Here is a 19,439-nt window from a genome sequence, read left to right as displayed (position 1 = left end):
CAGAAGAAAAGAGTGCAGGTAGGATGGTGATGATTTGTGAGGATGAATTGTGGTAGAAGGATAGTAGCAAAAGTGAAAGGGCAGGTTTACAAGAATAAACCCCACAGAATAATTAATTAAAGATAATTTAGTCCAGTAACTGATTTTAAAAAAGGTCATTTTCCCCACAGCAGTACATCACAGTTTATACATAGAAACTATTTATGGCACTAGTTGTTCTTTAACAGCAGATGACCACATTTAAAGTACCTTTAACAGAGTTTGACAAGTTTTCAGCTCAGGGCACACAGGAATGATTGCGTGCTTGCTGTAATTTATTGGGATCATATAGTCCCTACCAGTCATTGCTGTGACAAACAGGGTCTACAGTTCCCGTAAAATGATTGCTCCTCAAGCAGGAATGACCATCAACAGCCCTTCTAATATAATCAAGGTGGGGTGGTGCTAAGAGAGTTATGAGCTCTTTAACAAGGTTATACCTGGGAGAATTACAACCGCCTTGACTACCATTCATTCACATTAATCCCCCAACACCCAGACAGGCAGTCGTGCCCATATGAGTCTAATAATGAAACTGATCGGTGAAGAACTGCTGAACAAAGCCTTTGCGTGACAGGCACAAGGTGGCGGCAGATCACTCCGGAAAACTCTGTGCTGGTTGGTGACGAACTGATCTGAAATCAGACAGTTAGTCACAATCCGGGTGAGCAGTGACCCGGACTGATCCAGAAGCAGCGGTTAAAGTTGTATAATTTTCTGCTATTGTTAATTAATTCTTAATGGCTTTCACGTGCATCACAACCACGTTTTTAAAAAAATATATTTTGGCACCACACTACAATACATACTACTGCATTTATGAGTTTCTGTCACGTTTCTCTGATTTGTCATTACTTGACAATCACCCCCGATTTAAAACTCTGATATTTATTCTGAAGAATTCATCCCCACGTTAAAACATGTGACTTTGCAATGACCAAAGTCTTTTTTTTTTCATGTTAAGGTATCACATGTCACCACGGGGCCCATGCGGCTTCCAGTGCGGGAAGTAAAAGCACTTCCTCCTTCCTATCACAGCTGTAGTAGAGAAATCAGCCAGTCTAACAGGAGCGCTGACATTCTTGGCAATGGGGACCCTGAAGGTCGTCCGCCGCTGTTTCTGCTCACTTCCCTGCGCGTCTTAACGGTAACGGCCGATGTCACCGGGTTCAACCAGGAAAACTGTTCAGTTTTTGTGACTAAAAGCGGTCGGAAGTCAGGTCTTGGTAGCACAATGGCTGCGACGTAGCGCAACTTTTTTTTTCTTTTTTTTTTCGGTGGATGATCGACAGCGTTCGTTGGTGCCGCAAACTTTTTACGGACTTGTAGGAAGAAGCTCACGAGACTTGCAACATGAAGAAGCAGTTTAATCGTATGAAGCAACTTGCCAACCAGACTGTTGGAAGGTAGGCTACATAACATTGTTGCAACGTGATGTCATACATTATTGTGTTAGGCCAGCGCTTCTAATTTATGTCTCCCTGTTGTCATCTGGCTGATTTTTATTGTGGGCGGTGTCGGAGGGGCTGACCACGATTTTGTGTGATTAAAAAAATCTGGAGAATTTCTAAAGGTTTAGATTGCAGTGAAATTGTGTCAGAAGCACACAAAGCTTGTCCAGATACCAGAACAATGTTTTGTTTGTTTGTTTGTTTGTTTGTTTGTTTGTTTGTTTGTTTGTTTGTTTGTTTGTTTGTTTCAAAAAATACAAGAAGTTTGAAAAGTAGATTTTCCAGATTTGGTTTAAAAGTATGTGGCTGTAACTTTGGGAAAACATTTAAATTTACTAGCATTAAGTAAGTGGATTCAATGGATAAATGGCTACAACAGATTTTTTTAAAATCCTTATTAATAACCTTATAATCAAATGTTCTTTTAGATTGTATAATCTATTGAACATAAAACCAATTTTAGATGAGAACAAACGGCTCTCATCTAATCTGCTGTAACAGTTCATGTACTATCACAGCTATTGCCTTTAATAAATTAATGGCTCAAATGGAGGCAATGAAAGTATGTCTTTCTTTAAATAGAGAAGCCCTGCTTAGGATGCATGTGATACTATCAAAACATACAAACCGCAAACAATAAAACAACAGTGGCAAATATTAATAAAGAGGCATCACTGTAAGGGATGGAGAGACTTAAATATATGCTAAATAGATAAATACAAATATTTCTATTTGCTCTCTATATTGCACTCTTTTAGTGTACTTGAAGGAGGCCTCGATTCTGAATTCACTTTTGTCATCAACACCTATTTAATTAAGTCTGTCAACAGTCCCCCTTGCCCTTCTGTGGACCCAAGAATGACCCCACCTTTTACTGCACTATGTACTCACATGTGCAGGTATATGTTCAGTTACAGGGTAGGATGTGCTCACACGCATGTTACCTGATGGGTGTTGATAGGGCAAACTACGTATACCATCCTTCTTCCTGCGTCTCTGATTCAGTGTCTCCATTTGTTGCTGTATTAATTAACCAGACTGCTGTCGATTAGTTTCCAAGTGATACCCTGCAGGTGCTGGCCTTGGATTCCTTGCATACATGACTCCACATGTTGTTGTGTAAGAGCAGTAAAACTCAACTGAGAAGGCAGGATGACAGCTTGCATACTGAAAGGCAAAATAGTTTGCTTGCCCACACCCACTCTGGATTACTGCTGGGCGAGTTTAACATGCAAGAAATCCTCGGGTGCCATTAATACCACAGCTTAAATAAGAGTGGGTGGGAGCTAGAAAATAAACAAAATAAAAAAAAAAAAATCACAGAAAGCACTCAAGTTAAATTAAGGTTAAATGTTACACCCCCCCCCCCACCCACCCCAGTCTTTATGCTACACATGATCACACATCATAATCCATCAAGTGAAGTTATAAAGGTCTAGATTAGATCTCTGTCTCGAGCTCGGGGGTAAAACAAAAAAAGGTTTTCCTGCTAATAAATGCTCCAAATACAATTTGACAGAATTGAAATTAAGCTGGCTGTGAAGATCTAGATCATAAACCAGTAAATCTGTGTCCACCCGCGTGAGAGTTTGTGATGATTTGTGGTTTTCTGTTTGGCCCAGGAAAGGCTGGACACACACACACACACAGGTTTTTAGTTTTTGTGGAGTAAGCATTTATGTAGCTGTTGACAGCAGAGGCATAGCAGGGTTCGGGCCGCCATGCAGCCACAAAGTCGTTTTTTATAAAAGAGGAAGCCAGATTTCATTTGCATGTGAATAATAAGAGGAAGCGATTCAATTTAGATGTAGTTGCATTGCGGTAGAAGATGGCAGGGTAGCGTGTTTTTATAGGACATGCTTACACAGTGTCCTTTACCAAAACTGAGTCAGTGAAACATGATATGATCCATCTTTGCGAGCAGCTTTTAAGATTTTGTGTGTTTGTTTTGGTCAGTTTTCCTACAGGTGCATGTTTTACAGTTACAGTTGTCCTTCACCTTTTTTTTTTTTTTCCAAGGTCCGGCTCCAGCTGTCGGTTTTTTTAAGAACAGTAGCTTCTGGCTAGAGCCAAGCTGCACTCCACTCCAGTTCAATCGATTCTAATTCCGTGTTGATAGGAATCTAAAGATTGCTCATGCAGCTTTTTCCTTCAGAGACAAGCCTGTAAAGCCTAATGTTTAATGACGTCATATGGATCCATGTGGAGGTATTCTAGCTGCATTATGTTAATAAATGGCTTGTTTTCAGTTTCTGTTTACTTAATACATTGGAGTCACTGACTTGTATCCATTTGTCTATATTCTATTTTAAATCAGTTTCTTCTTTGTTTGGGTAAAACCATTTTGTAGCTAGGACATCTGATGCTGACTATGTGGAATAAATTGGCAAGAAAAATGCACACATTTGCGTAAATATCTTTGTGAAGACACTGACTGACCCTCACGCTAATCGTAACATAAATATAACATTAAAACCAGTTCTTCACCCTCAAGCAGGCCTTTAAAGAGATGAGATGTAAGGACTAACCAAAAGGTCCCCACTTTTTCAAAATGTCCTGACTGCATTGGTTTTAAATCTCAGACTGATCCTCATTAGGATGCTTTGACAAGTACACCTTGAGGTGTGTCCCATCATCCAGACCCTAGAGATATTTAATTAAATGGAAAATGGAGAGGCATATATCAGGTACTTTTTCTGGTCTTATTGAGCACATTCACTCACACAGCTTCATTCTAGAGTCACTGCTTTGCAAGACGGTCCTGGGCATTACCATAGACTAATCTTCCTACACAAGCACAGGGAGAACGTGCAAACTTCTCACAAGAAGGGCTTACTCGGGTTTGAACTCAGGACTCTTCTGCTGTGATCCACTGTAATGCCTCACATTTTAATCTTCCACAGACTCTCGCACTAATATCTGAGAGACTGCATATGGAGTACTGAACAGCATAATTAGCAGCTCAGAGTAAAAGTTGTCTTCAGAATCATTCAAAAAATTACTTATTCATTTTATGCTTTGCAAAGTTTTACCAATGTGAATTGGTCTTATTTGTGATCTGAGCTCGAGACAGCAGACAGCCACCACAAGCAGTTTCGCTAAACAGTGAGAGTATTTCAGGCATGAGTGAGGTAAGCTTGTACTGCATTTTGAGAGTGTAATGTGAAAATCTTATTTTTGTGTCCCACGTCAGTATTGGGTAATAATTCTTGCATGTGAGCGGATTATTTTATCCCCTGCAAGGTGTAAATCTACTGTGTGTTTCTTGGCTGGTGCTGTTAGAGGGTGGGGACAGGCCTTCAGAGATTTGTGCATAAATACACAACATCTGTGTATGTGTTGATGGATTTATTGACGGGGAAACCAATCACTCCTTTGACAATCTCACCAGCTGAGCGAGATGTAAATCAAATGGCTAAAGAACAGTTGCTGATGTTTAAAGGGTTTGGCTTTTTGTCAGCATTTCCTAGAAATGTGGGAGAGCTGTTGTGCCATAATATTTTCCACAGACTCTACGACAGTTCAGCATGTATTTGGTGTGTTTCAGAAATCAACAGGCCACCTGGCAACTTCCTCCTCACTTCATAGAAAAAGGCACACCTTTACGTGTTGCCATAACAAACACGGTGCAGATGACACCTGGGGAAGTGTGTTTTTTAGACAAGGAGGGGGATCAGCATTACATTTATGCATCGATGTTCAACATGGTTGTACAAATCCAGTTCAGTTTTAATTTGTATAGTGCTAATTTACAAAAACAATCCAGTCAAGGTGGTTTTATAGTGCAACATAAAGACCCTACAATCACACAACCTTCTATGAACAAACTCTTGGTGACAGTGGGAAGGAAGAACTCTCTTTTAACTAGAAGAAACCTCCAGCAGAACCAGGCTCGGGGAGGGGCTGCCATCCACTGCCTGGGGGTACCAATAGTAGCAAATAAGTATATCATTATAACAACTGATTGTAGATTTCAGCTTATTCTGTTCACTTACTGCAGGCATACAGCACAGAGTGCAAACTGCAGACTGGTTGTGCCGGAGATTGTGCTCAACTTTGGTGGTCTGTAGAGTCCCAGAGTTTATTTAGCAATAGAGAGCTGTACACAAAAAGCAATAAATGCACTATACATAAATAAGTACAAGTGCATATAATGTCAGCATCACTAGTCTCATATTTCACCAAAACCACCAGGAGAAAAAGGAGAGGAAAAACCCAAGCTCAGCTGATAACAGGCCAGTCAGGTTAACATGCCTGCAATGACACTGCGTGAAGGAGGTACACCTGTTTTTACTACAGTGAAGCCTGAGGAAAAAATGAAGGCAATGCCGGATAGTCGTAAAATGCAATAATAACTCTCTTGTGCAAGCTTTTCGTGTCTCACCTGTATTGCTGTAGGACACGGGTGTGTTCTGTATGTCCTCAGTCTTTGACCACTGGCCTTTGTTTCTCTTCACAGGGCTGAAAAAACTGAGGTCCTGAGCGATGACCTCCTGCAGGTAAATCTTATCTTCTCTTATTTAAAGGGACTTTACGTCCAATAGTTTTTATTATCTTTAAAAAATTCCATTTGGCAGTCTAATGAGGGGTGGGCAGGTGATAAGCATTTATCCTCAAATGTGAACAATGCTGTTTTTAATGGTGGTAACCGGGTAGAAGAAGAATAAATACAAAGTCTAAATGTCATAGAAAGTTTTCTCACATCTGTGGTTTAAGAGACCTATATACTGGTGCAGCTGCTTATTTCAGCAAACTCAAGTTTATGCACATGTACAAAAACACCTTCAGGATGTGACACGACTGAATGCTTTTTTTTTTTTTAGTCCATCAGTTAAATGGCTACCAAGCAGACTTATAATAGTTTTGTATTTTCTTATTAGTTTTTTTTCTAGTTTTCATTTTCATCAGTTTGAAAATGTTTAGTTTTACTTTAATTTTTATTAGTTTTAGTGTTGATCCATAATGTGCTATAGTACTGTAAACATCCAGAGTCTAAATGAACATGTTTTCACATCTAGTTTAAATTTTTAGTTTAGTTATATGTAACTATAGTAACCTTGCTGCCAAGCCTACCTGAAAGTCAATGCAACCTTCTTTATTTAGAAAAAATGTAACAGTGCTTAAATGCAGTGAATTTGTCTGCATGATGTTTCATAGGCAACATTAACTCAACCACTCATTACGCCCAAGCTATGCAGAAAATCATCTCAACACACAAAACGTCAAACCTTGAAACAAATGGGCTACAGCAGCAAACCACACTTGTGTGCCGCTCCTCCTATGAGCTAACTGAAACTGAGGCTCTATCCATCCTGCCTTGTATTAACAGTTCAGGCTCCTGGTGATGGTGTAATGGTGTGGAGGATATTTTCTTGGCACGCTTTGAGTCCCTTAGTAATGTCCATATGCGTAACACCATAGCGTATCCATGTCCTGTTGGCTGCTTCCAGCAGGATAACAGCAGGATAGCTGTGTCACAAAGCTTAAATCATCTAGTTTCTTATACATGACAATGAATTATGCAGTCACCAGATCTCAATTCAATAAAGCACCTTTGGGATGTGGTGAAACAGGAGATTCGCATCATTGATTTACATGTGACAAAACTGTGTGATGCTATCATGTAAATATGGAACAAAATCTCTCAGAAATGTTTCCAGCCCCTAGTTAAACGTATACCATGAAGAATAAATGTCATTCTGAAGGCAGTTTCTTAATATGACTTCACATTTAATTTTCCTCAAATCTGTTAGTCCAGTAAACTCCAGGGCCTCACTGGACTTTATTGTTGAACCCCTATAACAGTTCAGGTTTTGCCCAGAGCACACGATAAAATATGTTTACACTGGGACTGGGTATCTGCCACCTATGAAAGATGTCCTGTTCACTGCCTAACCATAGCTTATTTTATGTCTGCATGTAAAACCGGCTTGTTTAGATATAATTTTCTGGTAGAGTAAAATACGGAAGTTATCAGAAGACTTACAAGCTCCTCGCAAAAGTTCTGTTAAAGCAATCGTGCCTTTGCGCCTTGTTGATGCCAAATCTGTATGCAATCTCGGAGTATAACTGCTGCCATTAAAACTTTACTGGCTAGTCTTTCATTCAGCATTGCCTAGCCAGCTCAAGGGTTTGGCACAGCAGAAGCGCCTTATGGTTTTCCACTCAAGGCAAGCTCTGGCGATTCTCTGTTATCTTGAAATTATACTTGATGTCCACTGTAGCGCTGTGTGGCGGAGGGGGATGGGGAAGCTCTGGCTAGTGAAACTGTGAGATCACTGTTGGGAAAATGGTGTGAATAAATATGACAAACTGAGAGGAATAAATCATGTTCAGGGAAGAAAGCAACTTTTGTGGAAGAAGGTAAAGATGAAGGCTTGATGGGGGAAAAGACTCACCAACCCCCATTCAGTCAAGGAAGTCATAGTTCTATGATAGCAGCTGACCGCTGAACCCCATTCACACAAAGTAGTGCATAAGACGCATTTCTGATTGATCATCAACCTGCGACCTAGGGTGCCCTGTGCACTCATAGAACTCACTTATGATGGAAGATGGTGTTTTTGTTATGGATAAACCATGATTGGCAAAGACATCAAATAACAGAGTGAAGGGAGCTTTCTGCTGCGTTGGGAATTCCTTAAGCTCCGGCTCTCAGTAAGGAATGTAATTGGCAAACGACGAGCATAGTGGAAAACTCATGTCAGAATCTGTTCTTTTTTGCAAATAACGAAGACCTCGTATACACGCAAAGAATCTGTTTTCAGATTTGCTGCCTGTTTAGTCATCTCCATACAGTGTGTAGCTGCTGCACTACTGATTCACATAGCAGTGAATCAGTATCGCCATTGTAATTTAATCACACTGCCTGGAAAAGTTTTATTTTTTTCCCCTCTTTCCAAACATGAACAGAGAGAGAATAAGTTTTCCTTTCCCCCTCCCCACACTCTTCCACAATTGCCTTCCCTGAGAAGTTCAAATTGAAATTTGACTCTATATGACTTCTAGTCTTTTCCATTTTTCCATAGTCGTTTGCATTGGCTAAGGCATTCATCTTGTTTGGACACGTCCTGCTTCAGAGGGGGAGTTGAGGCGGCTGTCAGACTGGATTGTATCTCTGCTGCCTGATCTCACACTAGTGAGCAAGGCTAGAGCTGGACCCATGCCTAAGTACCAAATTGGGGGCATGATGGACTGATAATTGATAATGTGTAACAAGCAAGTGGCTACCAGTGAAACGGCTGGTGAGGAAAAACAAAACTCAGGAGTCTCTGTAGAGAGTTCTCCAGCCGGTTGTCTTATCTTGGGATAAAAAAAAAAACTAAATTTTAAACAACTCCTTTACTATTTCATCACAAGCTAAATGCTGGAGGAAAACTGTCTTACCACTTTGTCATATTTCCAGTCTAATGTAAACAAAACCAGTTACTTACAGACACATTTAAAGGACAGACACGTTTTTCTCACATAACTTGTGAGACTACTCCTTTCAGTCAAACATGACACTTTGTTTTGTTTTTGCATTAAAGTCTCAATTCGGCTCAGTCATCGGCCCGTCGAATAGTAAACCGGCCTGCCAACAAGGTCAGCCACAGCGTCACCTGCCAGCCGGCAGTTAACCAGCCATTCAGTCCAATCCAGAAAACATGACTGCATCCTGTGTGACTCACTAAATGTTCCATGTTTTTTTTTTTTTTTTTTTTTTTGTTATGGAAGGTCAGAGGTTGTCAGCTCTCTCTATTCTGATTTCATTGCTGTTTAGGGGGGAAAAGTTGGCAAGTAGACTGTAGGACTGTAAACCTTTGGACAGCAAGTAACTGGAGAGTGGAAGTGCTCATTTCTGTTGTGTTAATTGTCTGTGTGTGGGCTTGTTTCTGCCTATGATCAGGGAGTGTTCCTATCTTTTTTTTTTTTCTTTTTTTCCCAACTCTTATACTTGGAATCTCTCTGTTTCCTTAATGGTGGCTCTTCCTGATGATCCTACAAGTTTAAACCCTGAGACAAACTTATTAGATTTTGTTACCACACCATTTATTATTTTAATACGGTTCCAGCCCGCACATAGTTGTCTCTGCTGTATTACCACTATAAAGAGTTAAAGATATGCACATCTCATTTATTTATAAAAAGACTTCAGAGGGCTGTATGAAAACACTTTGTCCCCCTTTGTAATTCCAACAATTCCAACTTTACCACTTGATGACTTAGGCATGCTACTGAAACCTCCATTTAATTCCAATATACTGTGTAAGTCAATTTGCAACCCACCACCATCATATCTGAATTAATAAATCCCATATCTGCTGTCCTTGATGCCTTTTCTGTGCTGTAGGGAATCTTAGCAACTTCCTCTCATATTCTCTCAGTTCTGATTAGAGATGGACCAATCCAATATTACGTATCGGTATCGGTCCGATACTGACGTAAATTACTGGATCGGATATCGGAGAGAAATAAAAAATGTAATCCAATCCATTAAATATCAAAAAGCACCTCACAAAACTTGCGACATGGCATAACTCGGCTCATAACCGTAGCACGTTGCAGCAGTATGCGTCACGTGATAGAGCGGCTGTGTGTATTTGTAGCCTCTCTAGCAATGCGGCATTTCATCTCCGAGGAAGTTATCCCAGAGAGAAGTAAAGCAAGTGTGTAAGTTCATCTCTGAATGTTTGTAAAGCATTCCCACGTTAAGCTTAACAACCGATATATGGAGGAGTGCCTCTTCTCCCTCCCTCTCCTGCTGCTACTTCAATCATGAAACTGATCAATGATCAGCTGATCGGCTTTTCTGTCGCGAGTCCGTCTCTCTTGTTTGTTTATCGCCCACTTCGCGCCAGAAAAAGGAAACCAGCGGCTTAACAACATCAGCACGTTTAACCTTGATAACCTTGTTAGAATTTATTTAATATTACTTTCTACAGCAGGATCCTTTTCTACGTAGCTCACGGCTGGTAACTGTGCAGGGGCGGATCTAGCAAAGTTTAGCCGAATCTTACACCCAAAGTTTTAATCTGATGTAAAATGTATAGAAGTCCATTACTGTATATAGTAACTATTAAGTCTAATATACCCTAGTAAGCTATAGTACTTTATCCTTTGGGAACGTACGATCTGTGCAGTCTGCAATTCTGTTGAAGAAAGATATTGAATCTATTTAATTATTCTTGAAAAATAATTAATTTCTGTGCATTTTTCCCCCCAACCTGCATCAAATTAAAGTTGATTACGTCAATTAAGCAACATGAGGTGGAGGGTGGGTGGTTCCCTATATTATTATTTTATTTTATTTTTTTCTTTGCTAGGAGTTTTAGAACCCTATTGTTTAGGTTGCTTACTCTTTAAAATACCAGAATAGGAAGGACTGAGTAGGTTTAAGTTTATTAGATTGATCAGTATTGCTGAACTATGAAATATTTTGGGTGCAGTGTATTTTTTGCATACAGGTATAACAGAATAGCTTTAGTGTTTTTTGGGGGTTTTGTTTAACTTGAGTATGAACTTATACAAAAAGCAGCAAGATATTAAAAAACACAGTTTTAGTGATTAAAAAACACACTATCGGATTCATATCGGTATCGGACATAAAAAAAAAAGTGGTATTCTGCCATCTCTAGTTCTGATCAAGCAAAAGAAAAGTTTGTGGGGTTTTTGTGAAAAAACACTTTGCAGTTTATGACAAAGTATTTTATAGACAAGCTTGTAGAATATCTTGAAGTCTGTCCCCAGTTTATTTTGGTGTGCTCTCACAAAAAAGAAGTCGATAAATAGAACCAAATGCTCTAATAACACTAGTACTGTGATTATCCAGTCTTTTCAGTCCACAATACCGCCCACTTTGCAGTCACTCAGGTCTTTTTCTTCCTTTCTGGCCAAAAGTGTTGGAAGTCTGGATGCAATTGAACTGGAATCAGCTGAATAGTGAGTGAATCAATTGGATCCAGGCAAGGAAGCCAAGTCCAGATGTGGTTTGGCATGCTGCAACAGCTGCAGGAAAGGAGGAGCAGAGTAAAGGGAGGGTGGAGTAAAGCTGTACGAGTGTATGGGAGAGACTCAAACAGGGCAAGGAGATCAGTGAATTTGGGAGGATGAAAACGAAGGAAGAAGATGGGATCAGACAGCAAATGAGCAGCTCTCAGATCTAGCGCTGCAGTTAAATGTTTATACTGAAACAGGAAGAGGAAGTGGATACTTATGGCAGACCATGTTGGTGATTATGCAAGCTTCAGCAGATTTTTTTTTTTTTTTTTACTTCACATAACTGCTGATCATTTACAGAGTAAATTCTCTCTATAATTGCCATCTTTAGCAGACTTTTCAAACCCACATCTGGAAGAGTCAGGAACTAAAAACTCAGCAGAGCACAGTAATTCTCACAACGTCACTATAGGTACCTGAAACTCTGCACTGGTGGTGCATTTGAGGACAGTCTGACAGTAGAGAGTTATTGGGCCAGTTATCTATACCAAGATTTGTAAAGTTCTCCTTTTATGTTTGTTAATCACTAATAATAGTAATTGTAATAGTAACTGTAATAATAAAATTGTATCCACTACAAGTTTCTAAGCAGATTTTCCAGAAAATGTATTGAATGCAAATGTGTATTTGTCTGTGGGAGATTTACGTCCTAACCTCTACACGGGGGATACCAAGGCGTTCCCAAGCCAACCGAGAGATGTAATCTCTCCGCTGTGTCCTGGTTCTTCCCAGTGGGACATGCCTGGAACACCTCACCCAGGAGACATCCTGGTCAGATGCCTGAACTACTTTAGCTGTCTCCTTTTCTACTCTGAACTTCTCACCTCATCTATAAAGCTTTATTTAGACTTCTGTGGGAAATTTGCGTCCTAACTTGTGTAGTAACAAAAAACTCCTTTTATCCCCACACGGCAACATTCCACGCAACCCAAGTGTTTTGTGGAGTGTGTCGAGCCGATGCGTAGTCACAGTTCTCGGGATGGGCACATAAGGTTACTTAGAAGGTTGTGGCGTAGGGCTAAAATGGGGTTCTGGTTGTGGTGTAAGTTTCGACATAGATCTGGCGCAGAAATATAATTCGCAAGTTGGAGTGAGCCCGGCCACCCTTCAGTGGAAACTCATTTCCGCCACTTGTATCCACAATCAAGTAAGATTCTTGGTCATTTCCCAGAGTATGTGACAATAGGTGAAGGTGTGAACATTGATCGATCAATAAATCAGCTGGGACTCTCTCTTCACCACAACAGACAGGTACGGCATCTGTATCACTGCAACTGAACAAGTCTTAACAAGACCCCAAGATAAATAAACTCCTCCACTTGGAGCGATCACTCTATCCTTTGCCAGCTGAGAACCAACAGACTTGGAGGCGCTAATTTGCATCCCATCTGGTTCACACTCGATCACAGGCCGCCCCATTTTTAGACTCGAGGTCATCGCTCAGTAACGCTGACAAGACCAAAACCAAATACTAATAGGAAAAAGGCACAAGAAAATATACAGCATAAGAAAATATACAGCATAAGAAAATCTAGCGTATCATATTTGGGTCTTGCCACGCCCAAATACAACTTCAAAAGTGTATTTTTTTTGTAAGGTCTTCACCAAGTGACCTGACAGCCTCGATACCCACAAACCACAGTCTCCATCAGTCCATCGATATAAAGTGTCTGGCTACAGAGGAACTCTCAACCTGATTTGTGGGACATGATAGTTTTTTCTTGGTGACTCAGTTACCAAAGGCCACAGTCCCACCCTGGTGCTGGAAAAATGAAGCAATAAAATACAAGATTACTGTCAACTCAAAGTGTAAATATGTGTTGGTTATCCTGCTATGTTCTTTGCAGTTGCAGATCACTGTTGTCTTAATTTTCAGCATTTTTATCCAAATGTTGCACATGCTGTCGTATTTGGTGATTGTGTTTTTCTTGGCTCACTTGTGTCCTGTGCACTCAGGGCCACCGTAGAGAAAATTAGTCAAATCAGTTGGGAGCAGACAGCAAACGAGGGCAGAATGTGGAATTGTTGTTGCTGGCTTCAAGCCTCTTAAAATTAAACCGTTTTGTCAAGCTACAAAACGTATAGCATGCTATAGGGGGTCATGGAAATGTGAGTGAAAGAGAAACAAAGACATCGAAAACCACTGGGAAAGTGTGCTTGATGCCCTCCATTACCAGTAGCTCAGGCCTGCAGTTAGACTGATGCATCTGCTTTCTTTGATAGCATCTCTCGCTTCCTGTTGTCGGTAAAGACTTGCTCTTGACTCTGATTCCTTCCATCTGGCTGTCAGAGCTGCACGCCATGTAACAGAATTGGACAAACAACCTACAACTGCCGTCATATTTCAAAAACACTAGCAGGGTGGGAAATATGCGAGATGAATGTGTGCATGTGCAGCATCTGTATTTTGATTTGTAGCCCTCACCTGTGTTGTTTCTGCTGAACAGGAAGGTTAAACGGTCCATTACACTTATTTCCTTCATCCTTGTTTAAATCAGTTAGCTGATCTCTTCCACGGTAGACCTGTTTTGCTTGTTCTAATTTTTTGTGTGTGCCCACAGATCGAGAGGCGGCTGGAGCTGGTTCGTTTGGTGTCTCACAACACGCACAAGAGGCTGGTTTCCTGTCTGCAAGGTCAGCTGGGCACAGACACAGAGAAGAGACATGTAAGAGGCACCTTTTCTTTTTTTTTTTTCTCTGTCAGATTCATTCCATCATTTAGCTTTTTCATTTTCACTTTTTCATCCCATCATGTTAGCAACATGCCACACTTTGGATATGGCTTCATTTACAAGAGCATAATTAGGATGAATCACTGTGACAGCCATTCTGAACTAGGGCCCTGCTATCATGTGTTTTTCTTATGTAACACATAGATATGACAGAGACTCTCCTTCCAGCTTCACTATCACCATTTAGCAGACCCAGCCCAAAGGCCAATAAAACTGACGCAACTCTGAAGGAATCCCTGTTACGTTGTCATACTTTGATTACTTTTCTAAATTAAGTCATCTTGATGGTGCAGTGTTTGGCACTCCTGCAGGCAAAGTGAAATTAACAGATAAGCCAACGTGGTTGGATCAGTTGTCCTTAAACTGTTGGGTAGAGCCACAGCAGGCAGGGTATAGATAATGAAGGGGAGAAAAAAAATGAGCTGAAGCTAAGCTGAATTGGGGAGGGGGTTGTCTACATGTTTCCTTGATGCTGTAAGACCTGCCTTTATATCCCCCTTTTCGCAAATTCATATTTAAGTTAAATATATGACGTATTTGGTATTTTGGTGTTTGTGCAACTAATTTGAGTCTGATCCAAATCAGAAAAGAAAACATGTCAATGAAGTGAACGTTATTAAGTAGACTGAGCTGCTTTCTTTCTTTCTTTCTCTCTCTCTTTCTCTCTCGTAGAAAAAGCTGCCCTTGACCGGGCTGTCCCAGACCATGCAGGAGGGCGGCAGTCAGCTTGGAGAAGAGAGTATGATTGGGTGAGTTTCCATCGAAAGACCAGTTTCAGCATCGTTTAAGTTGAAAATATCACCTTTAAATGGGAAAAATTGGTGAACAAGTAAGTGTTTATCAAGATCAGTGTAAAAGTATTTAAATAAAAATGGGATGTGGGATCTAGCTGAAGCTCTTTACATATGTTTTACTCGCTGTGAGGAAAAGTAGTGATAACTGGGATATTTGCATATATGTCTCTGTGCACGTGAACAGCAAGATGATGGATGTGTGTGGCGAAGCCGAGGGCAAGTTGGCTTTTGAGCTGCTGCAGCATGAAATGCAGATGGAGAAAGACATTCTGGATCCTCTCAACCAGCTGGCAGAGGTAAAAGCTCATGCATACAACCATTGATTGGCTTCTTCCTTTTAATCCCTTTAAAATCATGCACTATATTTTAAAAACAAAGACCCAGCAGCAGAGACATCAAGCTGAACTTTGTGTTTGTACCAAATTCAACGATGCCTTTAGCACTGTTTTGGGTTCATTGCTATTCTGTATCTTTAAAATTGACACAAGGTTCTCACAGGAAAATTGCTCAAAAGTGCTCATTATACCTTTTGCAGTGCATGTGTAGTCATGTCGTTCTCATGGTTCCTCTTGTTTCTCTCACAGGTAGAGATTCCCAACATACTGAAACAGAGAAAGCAACTTGCTAAGCTGGTTCTCGATTATGACTCTGCTAAAACACGGTACATTTCCACACAGCCTGATAACAATTTTTAAAAAATTTTTTTTAATTAATAGTCTTTGTATGGCTCCAATCTTTCAAATGTTTCCACTAACATGGTTACTTAAATAATCCTTTGTTCTGCAGGTGGTTACAGGCGACCAAGTCCACCAATCCAGCCATGGCAGCTAAAGTTGACTCGCTCAAAGACGAGATGGATGAGGCACTCAATAAAGTAGAAATATGCAAGGTAGATTTCATGTCGACTCTTTCCCATGAGCCTTGCTGCATAAGGTTAGGATCATATTTGATGAACTGGCTGAACAAAGAAGGCTTTATAAGGGGGACTAAATCAGGACACTGATGCTATGCACATTTTTGGACCGAGTAATTAAAGCTCGTAGCTTTGTCATATCCATGTCTTCGTGAACAGTTTCTCATTGTTTACCATACACGTCATTCTTTTGTCATTTCATGCAGGACCAGCTCTCTGCAGACTTGTACAACTTTGCTTCTAAAGAGGGAGACTATGCACGCTATTATGTGATGGTGAGTGCACCTCAGTTTACTGGTAATGGAAATGCAAATATGGAACGTTCCACTGTAACACAGTTACTAGGCGATGTGTGATAACCAAGTACTATGTTCACATTAGATTTGGTGTATGTGATTTTGTGTGTGTGTTTCTGTATAACAGTTATTAGAGACCCAGGCAGAGTACCACAGGAGGTCTCTGGCAGCTCTGGAAGTAGTTATACCCACCATCCAGACACAGCAAGGTGAACAATAAGACACAAAACATATTATTAAACATGTAAATAACATAAACACTTAAACTTTGCTTCTTCTTTTTGTTGCTGATCTGCTGGTTTAGGGTTAGAGAAATAAAGAGTGGCTTGTCATCCTGCTTAACAGTTCTCACAAAGGACTGCAACATAGTGAAACGACTCACTACAATTACATCGTCACATTAGAGGGTTTTTTGGGGTTGTTTTTTTTAAGTGTGTTTATATGAACCTTAGAATCAGCTTTCTGATGTAATCTGATTATAGATTTATTTGTTTGGCCCAGATTTATCCAGATGAAAGCCAGGATAACTGGATTTCAAGTTGGCTTTTTACATGTTTTCATGCACATGACAAAAGAGCAATCGTATCACACAAACATACCTGCAAAGACTTCATTTAAAAGTCTAAATAAAGAATGTGGTATTTCTGTTGTCAGCTGTAGAACTATATAAAAATTGTTGAAAGCCATGAAGTTAACTGCAGACAGTTAGTGAAACGAGTGCCAACGCAGAACATTGCCGATGCTTGTCTCACCTAGACTCCTGGATAGAGAAGCCGGCATTTGGCACGGCGCTGGAGGAGCATCTGAAAAGGACCAACCGTGAGATCGCTCTGCCGATTGAGGCCTGCGTCATGATGCTGCTTGAGACCGGCATGAAGGAGGAGGTACGGATGGAGAGATGGAAGAAGAAAATTGGAGACTTTGCTAAAGTAGGGCAAAGTTGAGGGTTAATTGACCAGAATTTGGATTAAATTTGTACCCATAAACCTCCTGTGTGTTTGAACTGGAAGGACATGTGGGTCATGTGGACTGCGTTTTAAAAATGATGGCATGTAAAGTCTGGAAACATCTGCAGCCAACTTGAGGTTAGCCAGTCTTTGTCCTGTGGGAATAAAACCTCTGTGTGTGTGCACACACAGGCATCTGTTACCCATTAGTATGATCGCTGTTGCACTCTTGAAATGAAACTGTATCACTAGACTCCCCATGAAGTACGATTCAAGACATTTCTAAATGGAAACAAACCTCTTCTTGCTGTGCATCCGTCTGGTGCTCATCCTGAAAGAGTCACATCTCTGTTGGTAGCAAAAGCATTTCTCTTTACTTTTGCAGACATTCAGTACTCGATTGCATTACTTCTTCTTTTGTGTTACCAACCCAGACTCACTTCTTTAATTTTAGGAGAGAAACAGCCTCCTGTAACCAGGCACTGCTGTGACCTTGCTCTCCCTTATTTTCTTTTCAGGGTCTATTTAGAATTGCTGCTGGAGCTTCAAAATTGAAAAAGTTGAAAGCAGCGCTGGACTGCTCCACCTCACAGCTCGAGGGCTTCTACTCTGATCCCCATGCCGTGGCTGGTACTACTTCTACAAATCCACAGAAAGTAAAAACATCAGCTCCAGGTTTTTGTCTCATGGCATATATTTTGTTTTTGATACACAGGAGCTCTCAAGTCCTACCTCAGGGAACTTCCTGAACCTCTAATGACATTTAGCCTTTATGATGAGTGGATACAGGCCTCCAAGTAAGACACTGCACACAAAGACACGACTCCTGTAATGTCCTGTAAAACACTTGTGCAGCACTAATAAACTTTAGATACATGTGAAGTATGTTTGCAGTAAATGTTGTTAATGTTTCAGTACCTTAGACTCTGACAAAAGACTTCAGGCCTTGTGGGTGACATGTGACCATTTGCCAAAGGCCCACAAAGCCAACTTCAGGTACTCTATATTACTCTCTTTTAATTACTATCATTTATGCCAGCCTTATTATTATTTTTTTTAAATAACGCTGTTTTTTTTGGTTTGTTTTTTAAATGTAACCTTTTTTGTACATGTTTATTCATGTGAGGAATTCACCAGATTTTGAGCCATCCCTCATTTCTTTATATATTGCCAGAAAAATGGAAAATTGGAGCTGTAATTAGCAAAAGATAAAGATATCATCATTATTCTTGAACAGTTCAGTCTGTGCTCTCTGAGAGTTCTTTTTTTTGCCATTAAGTAGTCTTCAGGAATACTTCTTGAAGGACATTCAAAGCTCTTCTTTTGATGCTGGCTGCCTTTTGTTCTGTTCTGTCAACATGATGTCTGTGTTGAGGTCCAGGCTCTGGAGAGATCAGTCCATAGTTACACTGTGTTTGTTCTATCCAGGTGTGGTTTTCCTGCATTGGCAGCAGGTTTGAGATGATTGTTATACGGAAAAATGAAGCCGTTGGCATTTGGGCACTTTTCAGATGGTATTGCATGTTGGATCAAATCTGACAGTGCTTTTTTTTTTTTTTTTTTTTTTTTTTTTTTTTGTATTCATAATTCAATTTTGGCAAGATCTCAAACACCACAGGCTAAAATGCGGGGCCCCAAACCACAACAGATTTTGCAGTGGATTTTTAAGTGAATTTCTTGTATAATTTGGCATACCTCCACATATTCCTCCAGTTTGCCTTCTTTAAGCTTCTTGAAACCCACCCCACTTCCACTGAGACCATTTCTGATGAGACTTTAATGGACAGAAGGTGAATCAAATGAATGGGACAGATGCATCACTCAGATGCTGCATCAGGTCTAAAAACTCTGCTGGATTTTTTTTTTAAGTAAATAGCTCTTTGAGAATCATCTTTTTGGTTAAACAATGGGAATAAATTGCCTTTTCAAAAGGCTGCTGGTAACAAATTGGCTCTACAGTTACAGCTTCTTTGTTAGGTGCAAACACAAAAGTGGTTGTTTCTGTGAGTTAAACACCTTCTTTATTTCCCCTTTTTTCTATGTCAGACTGGTTCAGGAGTCAGAGTTAAGTGGTTTAATACGCTTAACAAAAAAATGAGTGGAAAAAATCGCAACATTAATTTAAAAAATGACAAGAACATCTGGCTCCTTGAGAGCAAAATACTTAGAAATGAGGGTTGGCTCAAGACTTTTGCACAGCACTGTAGATGGAAAAATAGGTGTGTATTTCACCACTGTACCAGATGTTACTTTGATGCTCTAGTAAACCAGTTTACTGGTTGAGCCTCT

General features: G+C 40.2%; 1 protein-coding gene across 4 annotated transcripts in view; it reads left to right on the top strand.

The window, feature by feature from the left end:
• The first annotated feature begins 1,046 nt into the window (after positions 1-1,046).
• Positions 1,047-19,439, top strand: part of arhgap17b (Rho GTPase activating protein 17b) — a 24,953-nt gene continuing 6,560 nt past the window's right edge. For 2 of the 4 annotated variants that reach the window (XM_086289126.1, XM_086289127.1), the window contains exons 1-13: positions 1,047-1,445; positions 5,950-5,989; positions 14,030-14,134; positions 14,873-14,949; positions 15,179-15,290; positions 15,579-15,655; positions 15,781-15,883; positions 16,114-16,182; positions 16,331-16,412; positions 16,960-17,087; positions 17,669-17,780; positions 17,866-17,947; positions 18,066-18,146. In XM_086289126.1, the coding sequence (XP_086145252.1) occupies positions 1,393-1,445; positions 5,950-5,989; positions 14,030-14,134; positions 14,873-14,949; positions 15,179-15,290; positions 15,579-15,655; positions 15,781-15,883; positions 16,114-16,182; positions 16,331-16,412; positions 16,960-17,087; positions 17,669-17,780; positions 17,866-17,947; positions 18,066-18,146 (1,121 nt within the window). In that variant the 5' untranslated portion in view covers positions 1,047-1,392. The remainder of the gene's footprint in view (positions 1,446-5,949; positions 5,990-14,029; positions 14,135-14,872; positions 14,950-15,178; positions 15,291-15,578; positions 15,656-15,780; positions 15,884-16,113; positions 16,183-16,330; positions 16,413-16,959; positions 17,088-17,668; positions 17,781-17,865; positions 17,948-18,065; positions 18,147-19,439) is intronic. The other 2 variants (XM_086289125.1, XM_086289128.1) reach the window with 2 other exon arrangements.

The sequence above is a fragment of the Aulonocara sp. 'chitande type north' Nkhata Bay genome, linkage group LG4 (assembly GCF_057382095.1).
Source record: "Aulonocara sp. 'chitande type north' Nkhata Bay isolate Kocher_YH1m ecotype deep benthic linkage group LG4, A_spYH_male_GT1.1, whole genome shotgun sequence".
Taxonomy (NCBI): Eukaryota; Metazoa; Chordata; class Actinopteri; order Cichliformes; family Cichlidae; genus Aulonocara; species Aulonocara sp. 'chitande type north' Nkhata Bay.
The sequence above is the reverse complement of the archived record's forward strand: the minus strand, read 5'-3'. Positions and strand labels throughout refer to the sequence as shown.